At 55.2% G+C, this 13,529-nt stretch overlaps 1 protein-coding gene across 1 annotated transcript in view; it reads right to left on the bottom strand.

Moving 5' to 3' along the window:
- Nucleotides 1–353: 353 nt before the first annotated feature.
- Nucleotides 354–13,529, bottom strand: part of PLXNA4 (plexin A4) — a 424,114-nt gene continuing 410,938 nt past the window's right edge. Inside the window, exons 31-32 of the mRNA XM_032305147.1 lie at nucleotides 9,156–9,306; nucleotides 354–7,288 (exon numbers count right to left, since the gene is read on the bottom strand). Coding sequence (XP_032161038.1) covers nucleotides 7,193–7,288; nucleotides 9,156–9,306 — 247 coding nt within the window. The 3' untranslated portion in view covers nucleotides 354–7,192. The remainder of the gene's footprint in view (nucleotides 7,289–9,155; nucleotides 9,307–13,529) is intronic.

The following is a 13,529-nucleotide window of genomic DNA, read 5'->3' as shown; positions in this document are numbered from 1 at the left end:
TGGTTGAGTTTAGAGATCATGGAGCTGGAGAGAGAAGCTGCCGCATCTGTCCCTACTTAAGTGGGGGCCTCCTTACAGCCAGGCTTCCCCTCTGCCGGCTTCCAGCCAGACACCCGGAGAAAGACCCAAATGCCAAACTGCATTTTTATTATTTTTTAATAAACTTTATTCTATATTACAAATAGGTTTTTTTTTTTGTTCTGAACTGCAAAATAGGAATGCCTTATATTTACATACACAGGTATACAATTAATTATAACAAAGGTACAGAAGCTTGCCTTTACCAAGTTACAACTGGGCTCCAATTTAAATAGCATAGGTTTTCTTTTTAAAAACTTTATTTTTTTAAATCTTTTTTTTTTTTAACCTTACTAGGATACTCTTCGTTAAAAATCAAAACCAGAAGACCCTCTTCCTCTAATAGATTCCATCCACCTATCTTTGAGGCTCATTGTAACACTGTTGTCTAAAGATATGTTTTGCTTTGTCCTAACCAAGGGTCAGTGTTCAAGGTGGGAGCTTTATGGAGTCAGAGGTGGGCTGGGGCTGGAGGGGGGTGACCAGAGCAGGAGTGACCTGCCCTACTTCCTTCAACATCCTCTTACTGAGACTCAAAGGCCTCTGCCTGTTCCTCAGACCACCCATGCATCCTTCCCTGTTTCTCCTCTTCCCTCTAGCATTGGACTTGACTCTGGGTCATGTAACCAGGCCAGACACTGCTCCCCTTATGCCTCGGCTCACTGAGCCATTCTCTGTGGGTGGTACACTGGAGTTGCTGGTCACGGTGGTGCCTGGGCAGGACCCTGCTGGAAGAGGTGGGCTGGTCCTTACCAGCTCTAATGGGGGCGGGGCGGGGGGGGGAGGCCAGCTGCACCCACTCCTTCCTGTCCATGTCAGGGTTTGGGAGGTCTTGTTCTGGGTCAGCACTGCCATGGCATGACCAAGCAAGGACCTCAGGCCTCAGGGATGCCAGACTGAGGCAGGGAGTGATGGGGGGGGGGAGCGTCATCTACTCTAAAACACAAAGTCATTGGTTTCCAAATGGAAACAAGATTCTTTGAGGTAAACTAGCTTTTCTTTTTAAAGAACGGAAGGTTTAACGAGCCAACAGCTGGGAAGAACATCAGGGGAGGGAGGAGGAAGGGCGGCACATGAGACACATAGTGCATCTCAGTCATGGGCCTGACCCTCATCTGTTGGTCCTGTCTGGGAAGCGGTCGTGCTTGGTTGTGTCCTTTGTGTGGCTCTTTAACTGTATCCTCTGTTTTGAATCCCACTCTCGGAAGGGAGCCCTTCCAAAATGTGCTTGAGTCATAAGATCAAAGGTACTAACAAAAGAACGAATTCCAGTTCTAAAGAAACGGAAGGTGAGCTGCATAGAACGGGTCTATTTGCCATGAGCGTTTGCCCTCTCAGGGGAGGGGACTGCGTCTCTCCCTGACCAATCCTGAACTGGGAGTCCCTCCAGTTTGAGGGAAGCTGATCGGGACTGCAGAGGGGCTCAGCAACACTGGGGTGGCCCAGAGAGCCAAGGCTGGACAACGCAAAAGGGGGGTGAGGAGAAGGGAAGGTGGGGCACACCCGACGGACGGCATATGCCCCCCCGCCACGCCACTATCTCTGCCAATGAGGACAGAAACCTCTTTTCATTTATTAGGGATCTTGTTTTGTTTAGTAGCTTTGCTTAGCTGGGGTAGTCACCTGTCTCCTCACAAAATTTAACTGGGACTCTACTGTTAAAGTTGTATCACCTTTACAACCAAAACATCCTGTATGTTTTATAAAGTTGGATCCTCCCCCTCATTAAAACGAAAACAATTTTGTCAGGGAGCAAAGACTTGTTAATTAAAAACAAAAGTCTCTCTTCAAAGTCTGAAACTTTTACTATAGAGATTCCTTTGTGAATGGAAGGAACAGTCTTGTTCTCGGTTTTCTGGCGGAGGGGCTTTGCCACTCTTGGAACCATGAGGACAGAGGCTCCTGGCTTCCCAGCCTTTCCCTGCAGCTGCGTCTCTGGCCTGTCCCATGGCTGTGCCTCAGCTTCCCGCTCTGTAACGGCTCTCACTGGCCACATCCGTGGGAGGAGAGAGGCAGCATCGCGGCTCTAGCCATCAGAGGTGCCCGGGAAGCACCACAAATATTAGCAGCCATGACCACGCCTGGGCAACATCCTGACCCATTTTTTAAGAACAGGGGGAGCCCCCCTCCTCAGCCCCAAGGCTGGCCTGGCAAGTCATAGGTGAAGAGTTTTTTTCTTCTTTTCAGCAATTTGGACTTGACCTGGGCTCCTTCCTTAATCTCCAATGCTTAACATAGACAAACAAAAAACCTCAAACCTCAAGTAGACAGTCCAGGTACAGGTTAAAGAAAAAGGGAGGGGTCGCAGAGTCAGGGGCCCTCAGTCACCTGTCTGGGATGTTGACAGGAGGCATGGGGAGTGACAGGAGGTCCTTGACGTGAACTAGAAGAAAGAGGAAAGGCCAGGAAGGAGCCAGGATCGGCCTGGGGCAGGGTCTTCTCCCGGGGACTCTGGTACCTGGAGGGTATGCTTAGACATGCCTCTCGGAAGCCTTTCAGACCCCTGCTGGGACCGCTTGTTGGGGCAGCTCATCCCTGGAAGGGCCACGAAAGGGGTGTCCCTGGGCCTCCCCCCCGCAGAGCCTCCCTGCCTCTTCCTCTCCGTCCTTGCTTTCTGATTGGTGGAAGTTTGTTCTCGATTAAGAATAATTAACTTTAACCCTTGCTAGGTTAAGTAGTTGACTTCACATCCTGTGAAGCCAAAGGAAGTGTCCCCTAATTCCTGAGAAAGGGGACAGACCGAAAACAGGACTTTCCCTTCTAGGGCAAAGCACGTGGTGCTTGAGGGTGCTGGAAACATCAGCAGGACTTGCCTCTTGCAGTGGAGGCTGCTTGGGAAATCATTGCTTGGGGCTCTTCTGCTGGGGGATCCCCAGGGCCCAGGTGGGACTGGGGCCCCTAATCTCTCAGGGAGGCAGTGCTGGGACGGTGACAGGGGCCTAAAGCTGCCCGGGGAGGGGGTGCTGTGAGGTGTGAGGCTCCTGTACCAGGAAATACGCAGCCTTGGGGCAGAGGCTCCGCGAGCAGCAGCTGCAGGCGAGGGGGACGAGGGGGACGACGGGGCACACTCGCCTCTGCGGGGGAGGGACGCTCTCAGAAGCCAGACATGCAAGGGGAACACGAGCACAAGGATCTCGGGGGGGGGGGCTGCTGGGACAGTACCTCGACATTAGCCTAGGGCTGGGGGGAGAGGCCCGGGCCCGAGTGGACTCCCGCTCCTGCCCGGCACAGTCCTGGATAGTCTGCTTCACTTTGGGATCATCGACAATGACCCCCCTCCCAGACCACAGCCCTGCTCACGCCTTTCAGGCTTGACTCATTGGCCAACGGGCTTACAAGAGGGAGGCTCTAGGGCGGACTCTGGGTGTGCGTGCTGCTCTGGGGTGTGACCCTACCCTGGCCTGGAGACACTCGGGCAGTCCTCTGCCCCAAATTAAAACCACACTGAAAGAAGGCAAGAAAAAGTATTTTCCTGAGGAATTAACTGACACAGTAGCCAACTTCACTTATTCACTTACTGGCACTCTTTGCCATTACCAAGAAATATTGGGGTCTCCCCTTATGTGGAAGGACGAAAAATGGCAAAGCCCACACGTGGGGAGACCTGTGCTCCCCGAGAGCAATGACCCACCTGAAGCCATCGGTCTCAGCTTCTCCCCGTCCGTCCTTTTAAATTCAGGACCCTGTAAAGCTCCTTCTCTCCGACCACCCCAGCTGTAGCCCATCTCTCTCCTACATTCAAAATCCCCATGTAACCTAGGTCAGTTATTCTGTGTGATCGCCCGGCGCCATTAGGAGCCTGGTGGTCTCAAAGGCTAGAGGGTGCAGGAGGTGGTTGAAGGGGCAGGTGAGACAAGATGGGCCTTTTCTCTCGTCCTCTCTTCCAGGGACTCAAGAAGTTAAATAAAGATTCCACCTTAAACAGAGTTATGACCCGGCAAACCTGCTGGGGAGGGAGACCTTGAGGGGACCTCCCTCCCCCAGGACCAGTTTGCCCAGCTCCCTTCTCTGCTGTGTGGTGGCCCCCATACCCCTCGGGGCAGCTCTCGGGGTCTCTGGCCTGCCAGGGGGAGACCGGGATCCCAAGGGGAGTTTTGGAAAGAACACGGGGAGTGAAAGACAGCTTTCTGATTACTTTGAATCACATGGGTACCAAGAATCCAAGTGGAAAAAATGGAAAACGAAAGGAGAAAGGAAAGAGAATTTTTGGTGGGGCAAGGCGGGTTGCAGCTCTGGGTGATTCTATCCTGTTTCTCCAGCCCAAGCAGGCCTCAGAGACTTCGGGGAAAAGAAAGAAAGAAAGAAAAAAGAAAAAGCCAGCAGCGACCACCCCACCCCCACCCTAGCAATTAAAGTAAAATCTGCCCCAACCGGTTCTCCAGGAGAAAAGAAAGCAGGAGACTGTCCTCCCCTCTTTCTTCCTGACATTGAGGTCTCTCTGAGGTGTCTGAAGTTTCTCTTATGACAAAACGGGGCAGGGGCAGGGGCAGGGCAGGGGGTGGGGTGGCTCTGTACCGACAAAGGAACAATAACAATAATAATAATAATCCGGTAAAAAATAAAAGCTTCAGCAGAACCATGATAACAGTCTTCTTTTCTGCCTGTTCATTTTTTCTAACTGTGCAAAACTTAAAAAATAAATCATACACACTCACTCACACATGCGCACTCTCTCTCTCTCACACACACACACACACACACACACTCAGCTTCCACTCAGCGAATCTGTGTTAAATATGTTTGTGTCTCTCTCCAACTCAACCCCTCATGTGTGCAAATATCTCTTAGCGGCCATGGTGCCTCCACCACCTGCCCCCCACGTGCTTCCTCTCTGGTCGGGGCCCGGGGCTTCTCGGTTGGAAATAAACGGGTCAAGGGTAGAAAGCCCATGCTTCTTCCCCTGGCACTTCATTCACCAAAACCTTTGGTTATTTTTCCTCCTCGATGTGTATCTTTCCCCCATTCTCCTCTTTCCGAGGCCAGGCTACTGGTGTTTTGTCCTCATCTGTCCTCTCCTTGATGCCACGTGCTGCCCTGGTGTGGGTCACCTTCCACCCGGCCTCTGGTCGAGTCCAGGCCTCCTGCGGCCACAGAGCACCCTGGCTTCCTGCGAACAGGTCTCTCCTTCCCCCCACCTGCACTTAGCACAGAAAGCTAGTGTGGACATGTCCTGAAGCTGTAGAACCAATGAGCAAGGGAGGAGATGGGAATCACTAGAGGGTCCCCTCCATAGGACTAAAAATCCTTTTGAGCTCTCTGCCTGCTCCTGGGGCACACGTGTGTGCGCACACACACACACACACACACTCACATGCACATGTGCACGCAAGCTCACACACACACATACTCCTATCCAAAGGGGCCAGGTTCCTGAAAGTATAGGGTGCTCCCTGGGCTTTGCTGGAAATGGAGTGGTTCCTTCCCCGTTCCAACTGGGGCTCACTTGGAGAGGATGACAGGGATGCATGTCTGAAGCTCAGGGAGCGAAGGCAAGACCGGAATCCTCTCTCCCAACCACACCTTGGACGATGCTTCTCCTTGTCTCCCAGAGCCATGGACAATTAGCCACCAGAGCTGCCAGGAGAGAATCCCGCTTAGGGTGGGAAACTGGGCCCGGTGGCAACTCAAGTCCCTTCAGGATTCAGGTTTCCATGACCTTCCATGAGACTGTCTCTTACCACAGCCCCTGCTCACCCATGTCTGAGCACACATTGGCCTGAAATGAGAGAGCCAGAGATTGGAAGGACAGGTGGAGAGACAGATGCCGGGGCTGAGGTCTGCTGTATGTCTCTTCTTACGTTGTCGGCTAGGTCCTTCAGCTTGAGTCCTTGGTCCCTCCCAGACATGGCGAGCTGGGGGCTGAGTGTGGCTGGCGTTTTGGTTTGTCTCCGTGGGGCTGGGCTTGAGTGTGGTTCTCTCTGCGATGACTGGGGAGGAGGTGAGGCAAAGGCAGTGACTAAAGAGGCAGCAGATGGTAAAGGAGTCATTGCCAAGGAGGTCTGGAGAGTCCAGTGACGAGGTCATCTGCATAGCAATGGCATAGGGCTCTGCAGGGGGACAGGGGCTTGGCTGTCCGCCCCAGCCTTCTATAGAGTTCTCAGAAGGGGTGCTGGGGATGGAGCCAGTGAAGGCGGCCGGAGGTAGGATCTCCTGGATGTACTCTGCGTTTTCCACTGACCCTAGATGAGCGCTGACCAAGGAGAATGCCGGTACTTTCTCTAGACAGCATCGAGGATCTGGCAATGGATGAGGCCTAGGACTATAGACGTGCTTCATTTGCATTTGGGGGTGAATGGAAAACAACACATTCTGCTTCCAGGGTGGGTGTGACTCTCTTTCCCTTTCTCCCCTTCTGTGGGACGTTTCTGCTGCTCGGAGCCAGACTAGAAGGTCAGGAGGGTTCTGCGGTGGCATGTAACTGCTGTGTCTCCTGTCTGGCTTTCCACAGGCTGGAGAGGGGCTGGAGCAGGCAGGTCCTGAGGAGCACTTGGAAGGACTCCAAGAAGACCGCAGGGGGAAAAGGTGGCCTCTGGATGCCAACGCAACAGGTGAGAGGTGGCTCGAAAAACACCTCCCAACTCCCATCCGCCATGTGCAGGAGCTGTGGCCTTTCTTCTCACACTTGCAACGGGACCACACCCTGGTGGATCCCCTTGGAGATGGAAACGGGGGACAGAAGAGAGCCAGGTGATGTCTTCCCAATGAAGATAATACTGAGCTCATTGCCTCTTCCCTAGACCAAGGTTCGGCCCAGCGTGGGAGGTGGAGGAGCATCCTCTCTCCGTGGCTTGTCCTCCGTCCCCGGGCCCCGCTGCTGATGTCTGCGCTCAGCCGGGAAAGAGAGCCCCTCTCTCATCTTCTGGCCGGGTCCCCATGGGAGCCTGGCCCTCTGGGACTTGCTGAGGGGCGGTGGCCTGGTTGGATCGCCCTGGCAGAGCCCCAGAGAGAGAAGAGAGGCAGGGAGGAGGGAGAGACAGAAAGAGGCGGAGAGAGACAGCGCTGCTCAGGGGATGCTGCTGACGCCAGTTGGAACTTGCACTTGGTAAAGATGAAAATCTAGACTGAGGCACGGCTTGGTGTGTCCCTCCCCCCAGGGGCCCTGGAAGGACGGTTCTCAGCTGTCTAAGCTCATGAGGGTTATGACTTGTTCTAGTTTGTAGGCCAGTTTCTGCTTTCCGCACTGGTCATCGTGGTCCAGAGGTCCGAGGATCTGTGGAAGGGCGGAGAACGGGGAGGTTACTGGTTTGTGCATCCAGGTCTCTGTTCTTAGGGCGTGCACACACAGGGCGAGTGTGGCCAGGCTACGGAAGCCACGTGCACACAAAGATGCACACGTGAAGCCGCTGGGTCCATGGGCAGCCTGGCCTACTGGTGGAGACGCGTGGGGGCACTCAGGTGTGAGGTGTGGCGTATGGGTACCCTGGGGTTGATGTGCACAGGGGTCTCACCCACCACAGCATGTCTGATTCAATGTGTGCCCTCTGCTGCCCGTGCTGGGCAGCTAGCCGTGAGCAGACACCCCCGTGCAACAATGTGCTGGGCCCTCCGGTGTGAGCAAGCACACAGCCCACCCCCCCCACCGCCCCCAACGTGAAGGGTGGCACCCTGGGTCTCTGGGGAATGTGGTCTCACAGATCCTAAGAAATCTCACCCCTCCTTCCTATAATGGCTTATCTTCCCCCAACAGCTCCCCAAGAGCCCACACTGAGAAAGCCACTTGGCTTCACTTGCACGTTAATGAACAAATACCCCTCTGAGAGTTCTAGCTCATGCTTTCCTGGTCATCAGCGGTGATCATGTCTGCAAGAGCCTTTTCTGAGATCAGATGGTTGGTGGAGGACCATGACGGTGAGGACGTGAGGGAAAAGAGATGAGAATTTGATTCAGACTCTGGGGATGTGGGACTAAGTAACAGACCTGCCAGTTTCTAGGTAGGAGGCCGGGAGGCAAAGAGGAGGCCGAAGGCTTGAGAGGAGGCTCTGCGAGCTTTGGGTTTGCTGGCCCGCGTCACGGGCATTTAACGGGGAGACCAAGACGGAGTCGCCAACTTCTTCACTGGCCAAGAACCACCAGTTACTGGTACCAACATTTCAGGAAGAAGGGACATTTTCCAGGGCAGATGAGTGTCCTTGTAGACTAAAGGGCAGTGCTTCCAAGATGAGGCCACTGTACCCCGTACTCACACATTCCATGTCGTCCTTACTTCTCTCATGTGGCCACGGATAGGGGAAGACCTGGCCCTGGACCAGCACTGACCCGCAGGCTTGTGTCTCGGGCCCTCAGACCCCGAGGAAGCCACAGCTGGCTTCCCCTTCACCTGAGGTTTGCAGCATGACGCTGCTGCTGGCCTGCTGGAGCTCCTTCCTTAGCTAGGGGCTCCTAGACTCTCAGTGATGAGTCAGTAGGAGGCAGAGAGCCGGAGGCACTGGCTTCGGCTCCTGTTACTACCTTGCACTCAAGGAGAAGAGGTTATGCTGCTGCTCAGATATGGGGAGCCTCGGTTCTGAACCCACTTGGGCTTAATCTGCGTGACAAAGAGACCTCCCATAAGCACCTCCCTACTGGCCAGGAAGAAGGCATTGTCGGCTGTGGCCATGACCCCAGGGGAGGCTTTCCACCTGGGAACATGGCAGGTAAAGAGCTCCCATTCCGCTCTGTTCTGTGTCTGTTGCGATGCTCCCCGCCCCGTTCCCTCTTCTCCCCACCGCCATGCCGTCCGGCCTGCCATGGGAGGGGGAAACTGCTTATTTAAAGAGAATTAGATCAGAGAGAGAAAAGGGAAAAATAAAAGAGAGGGACAAGCAGGGAAGAAATAAGAATTTGAAAAAGAAAGAAACAGATACTTTTTCTAAATATCTGAGACTAGGGATTAAGGCGGAATTAACAGAATGGGACACTTCTACAGTCCTCGTTCTACAGAGCACAGCCCCCAAGTCCGAGGTGGCAGGGAGTTTTGGCAGCAGCAGTGGGGGGTCGTCTGGGGTTCCTGCCCGAGGCTCTTGTGCACAGAGGCTGCTACAGGCGGGGAGATGTCCTTCTGTAGCCCGCCCTTCCCGACAGGGACCGAGCCGGCTCACCTCCTCGCTGTACTTGCCCACGTAGGAGAAGATCTCCGAGAGCGCGCTCATGGCATTGAATTCATTCATGTGCATCCGGGACTGCTCCGCCAGGTACGCGTTCATGTCCTGGTCGCTGATGGCCGGCATCTTCCCGATGTCCGAGTAGTACCTGCCAGGGGAGGGAGAGGGGAAGAAAAGAGCTGGAGCCATGCACAGAGAGTGGAGGAGAGACGGGAGCTCCCAGCGCGATGTTTGGGGCCAGTGGGTGGCGCGGCATGGTCCCCAGGGGACCACGGGGAGCTCTCTCCCACCTGCGCTTCTGGGGCTGGCCCAGGAGAGCCCCTCGGCAGCTCTGGGTACAGGGGGCACAGAGGGAAGGGACGTGACACCGATATGACCAGAGGATGAATGGGGCTGGGAGCAGGAATATGGAGGAGCTGTCCCCTGCGTCGGCCTTGTTCTCAGCTACCGAAGAGCGTCCAGTCCATCTCTGTCCTTCTGACCCCTCCTCCCGCAGACGCAAATGCTGCCCTCCACAGGGCCCGAAGGCTCTTCCACGCAGTTGCTCTGCCTTGATGCCCTCCCCTCCCTTGGGGACACCCGGGAGGAGGGCGGGGCTGGGGCTGCTCGGGGAGAGGCTGGCAGAAGGCAATCAGTCACTGTCACTTGCAGCTGTGCACCGCTGTCAACTGGTTAATTAGATGCCAGCATTTACATTTTTAATTTGTGCAATTTGACATTTTACGCAGCAAACCCCAACTCCTCCGCCAGAGGGGAGCTGCGCAGTTTCCTAATGAGGAATGGAAGGGCCCCGGTGTCCCAAAGATGGCCATGGCCCCCTCCCCATGTGCTGGCTGGCTGTGGGCCATGTGCAAGGGGCCAGGAACCCACAAAAACAGGGGGACGTCAGGGCATTGGGGGCACCCCAGGAGTCCTGGTCACTCCAGCTCAGCCTGCGCTGAATGCCTAGGGCTTCAAGCTGGGGAAAGCAAGCCTGAGAACCTGGAACAGAGGAGGGAACAGAACCTGGGATGGTCGCCGGGGACGGGGGCTAGACTGAGGCAAGTGAAGCATCCGGGGCACAGAGTTTTAGGCGAGGCCCTGTGTACGCGCAGGTGCCTGTGACAGGCCTCTGGAGTTGCCTGGACCCAGGGCTTGATCAGGCGAGGGAAGGGGCATCCTCAGAGACTCACCCCTGGCCCCTTGGCCTTGTGTCACTCCCAGCCTGGGTCCCTCGGGGCACCCACCGTGAATGCAGAAGTCCTGTGCTGTCCCCCTGCCTCCCCCAATCCCTGCCCAGGAGTCGGGTGACAGGCCGACACAGGGGTCACTCGTGTGTTACTCCAGCCATCACGCTCAAGGGCCTGCAGTGGAATGACAGCTCAATTTGCTGCCAGAGCGTTTCTGGGCCGCTGAGGCTGGTGATGGCCGCCCTGCCCAGAGCCGCAGCCTCGCTGTGACTGCGGACCTGTCGTTCCAGAAACCTTCCGAGGGAGGCAGAGGGAAGGAGATGAAATCCCCGCGCTCTGGCAGAGGAAGGAGTCGGTTGGAGGGTCCCTCCTCGACCTCAGAAACCCAGCCCCACACAGACACACTCGCCAACTGCTTTGTTGAGCTGATTGCATTTTGGCGGGAGGTCTGGGCCCAGCGACAGGAACTTAATGAAATGGCCTTTCTCAGAGGAGCAGGGGGGCTCCGATGAAGCCGTCCTGCCCCCGGCCTCACCCGGACTTCTCCTTCACATCCTCCGGGGTGGGGCCGTCCGTCCCCCTGGCCTCATGTTCAGAGCCCTCCGTTTCCTGTCCTGTGGCATCGTGGCTCCATCGCTCCTTCGGACAAGAGCCCACTCTCTTCCCGGCCCACGGCCCACCCCTCCACACCCTCAGCTTCCTCAGGGTCCTGGGTATTAAATGGCATTCCAGGGATAAATGTTCCAGCGAGAGACTCGACTCATTGGCACGCTTTCTGGAACGCGGTAAATGCCGGTGTTCCATTTTATAGTGGAGACCCGGGCTTGCATGGGTGGCTCCCGACCTCACCCCTCCCAAAGACATGTGTGCCGTTGTCTCCTCATGGATCCCACGCCTGCCGAGCTAAATGTGCTGCGTGGTCAGGTCCCATGGTGGAAACCATGACCTGGTAACCTCCCTGGTTTCCCCACCGCCAGCGACCAGGCCCGGCGCTACAACGCCTGGGTCCGTAGCTCTCTCCCGACAGTGACACTCTGTCACCTGTGGGTGGTCAGAGAGACTGACCGGGATGAAAACCCAGGTCCTCACCGACAGGACAGGACTGTCATCAGATGCAAAGACACCTGCCATTTCCATCACCTGCTCGTGAAACCCCTCACGGGTATGTGGATGGCCTGTCAGGCTCTTTGCATGTAGTGACCAGGCTCCGACTGCAGCCTTTACGGTCCCTGCGGTGCACCAGAGCCCCGGTTAGGGAGCGCTGTCTCCATGGAACTAGCAGGTGCCCAGCCCCCTGTCTGTTCAACATGGCTTGTCTCCGTGTGTGGTAGATGCCCAGGACATTTCTCCAAAGAAAATATCTAGAAAGTGTGTTCGTGGGTGAGAAAGAGAGGGAGGGAGGGGGTGGGAGTGTAGTGGGGCGAAGGCAGGGCTTCCAACCTTTCCAGGGGAAGAAACGGGTGGCGGCCCACCTGGACGTGCTCTACCTTATTCCAACATCAAGGTCGTGTTCGCATCAGCAGACCAGGCTCTCCACTGTAGCCTCCGTGCCGAGGTCACTCCACTGGACCTGGGAACGTCTGTGGCCACACACTAGGCCATGAACAGATCAACTACATGTCCTCACCTTTGGCAAGTTTGGAACAACTGAGCCAAGTCGCCAAGGGTAGCTCTATTTCCTGGATGAGGTGGGACTTGGGGTCTGGCTGACACTCTGCCTGGTTCTTGACCCCGGCCCTGCCTGGGGCTAGCTAGGCCTGGTCCCCCAGTGGGGCATGCTGAACCTGCTTTGACCTCTCCTCACTCCCCTTCAGGGCTGTGCCCCCCGCCCCCGGCCTTGCCAGCACCCCTTGAGCCTGATAATGACCTCACTCTGGATCCCCTGGCTGATGGGCAATTGCTTCCTTCTCGATTCCCGCTGGGCTGGCCTTTGAGCTGGGCTCCGCCATGGAGAAGGCTTATTGATTGTGAAGAATGCAATTATGCCCCATTAATGAACTTCACACAAGTGTTTTTATCAGTGGGCTGTGCAGTGAGGAAGGGAAAGGTCAGCCCAGGCTTCTGTACTTGAACTTCCTTCCATGGGATTTCTATCTGCAGGTGAGCCCCTTCAGAAGGGACTGGTGCTCTGAAGGTCCTCCAAGACCCATCTCTAGCTGGCGGGCCAAGGTCACGCCTGCTGAAGAGGCTGGGTCCTGCCACTGGCCCTCCCTAACATTCCTTGCTGACTTTGCTCCTACCGGATGGGATGCCAGTACCCATGGAGTCCCTGGGGAGCTGCTATAAAGGCAAGGCCCCAGAATGCTGAATTTTCTGCTGTCAACCAGTCTGTAACAGTCTAGGTTTGTGGGCTTCTGGGGGATGGGCCCAGTGTGTGATGGAGGGTGTCTCATCTCTGCCGTTACGATGGCTCTAGTGATCGCAGAAGTGGTCTCCAATGCCCTGAACTCTTAGAAGAAGAGAGTTTTGTCATCCCTTCAAAGGCCTCAAGGATGAAGGCGTAGACATGAAAAATGCTTAGAGCCTGATGTTCTGATGTACAGACGCTTGGCTTACAAGGCCCTACACCAAAGTCTCTTCCTCTGAGAACCATTCCATGACCTCTCCGGGCCCAGTGGAACCAAGTTTTCACTCCTGGAGCCTCCCGACTGCAGCTCACGGGGTTGTGGAGCACCTGTCCATGGGGAGACCACCGTGGAGACCCACGTGTCTTCCTTGACCACGAGAGCCACAAGGGAAGGATCAAGTGTAATGTATCCTGAGGGTCCCATACACTCCTGATGGAGACCGTAAATGTTTGACCCACAGATTGATGAATAAGTTAATGAAATGTCTATACTTCACCTCCACTATTGCTCCCAGGGCGAGCTGTCACAGTTTTATATTTTGAATGGATGGCTTCCTTAGGGGGCATTTTTAAATATTCAAGATTCTTAACCTTTCTCATGCTGTGATACATGATAGATGATATCCCCTGTCCAGTTCCAAGCAGGCCAGCAGAGGTGCCACTCCACTCATTTCTACCCGGGTGCACCTGCACTTGAGCGCAGGTGAGAGCGGCTAATGCTGCGAGAGGAGTGACCTTGATGCTCTTCCAACTTAAAACGAGAGGAAATCAACACCTAACATCATTTTACTGATCTTGCTAAAGAAACAGAAGCTACGACTGCTCAGGACACACTGTTCATGGCGACAACACCGG

The sequence above is a fragment of the Mustela erminea genome, chromosome 11 (genome assembly GCF_009829155.1).
Source record: "Mustela erminea isolate mMusErm1 chromosome 11, mMusErm1.Pri, whole genome shotgun sequence".
Taxonomy (NCBI): Eukaryota; Metazoa; Chordata; class Mammalia; order Carnivora; family Mustelidae; genus Mustela; species Mustela erminea.
The sequence above is the reverse complement of the archived record's forward strand: the minus strand, read 5'-3'. Positions and strand labels throughout refer to the sequence as shown.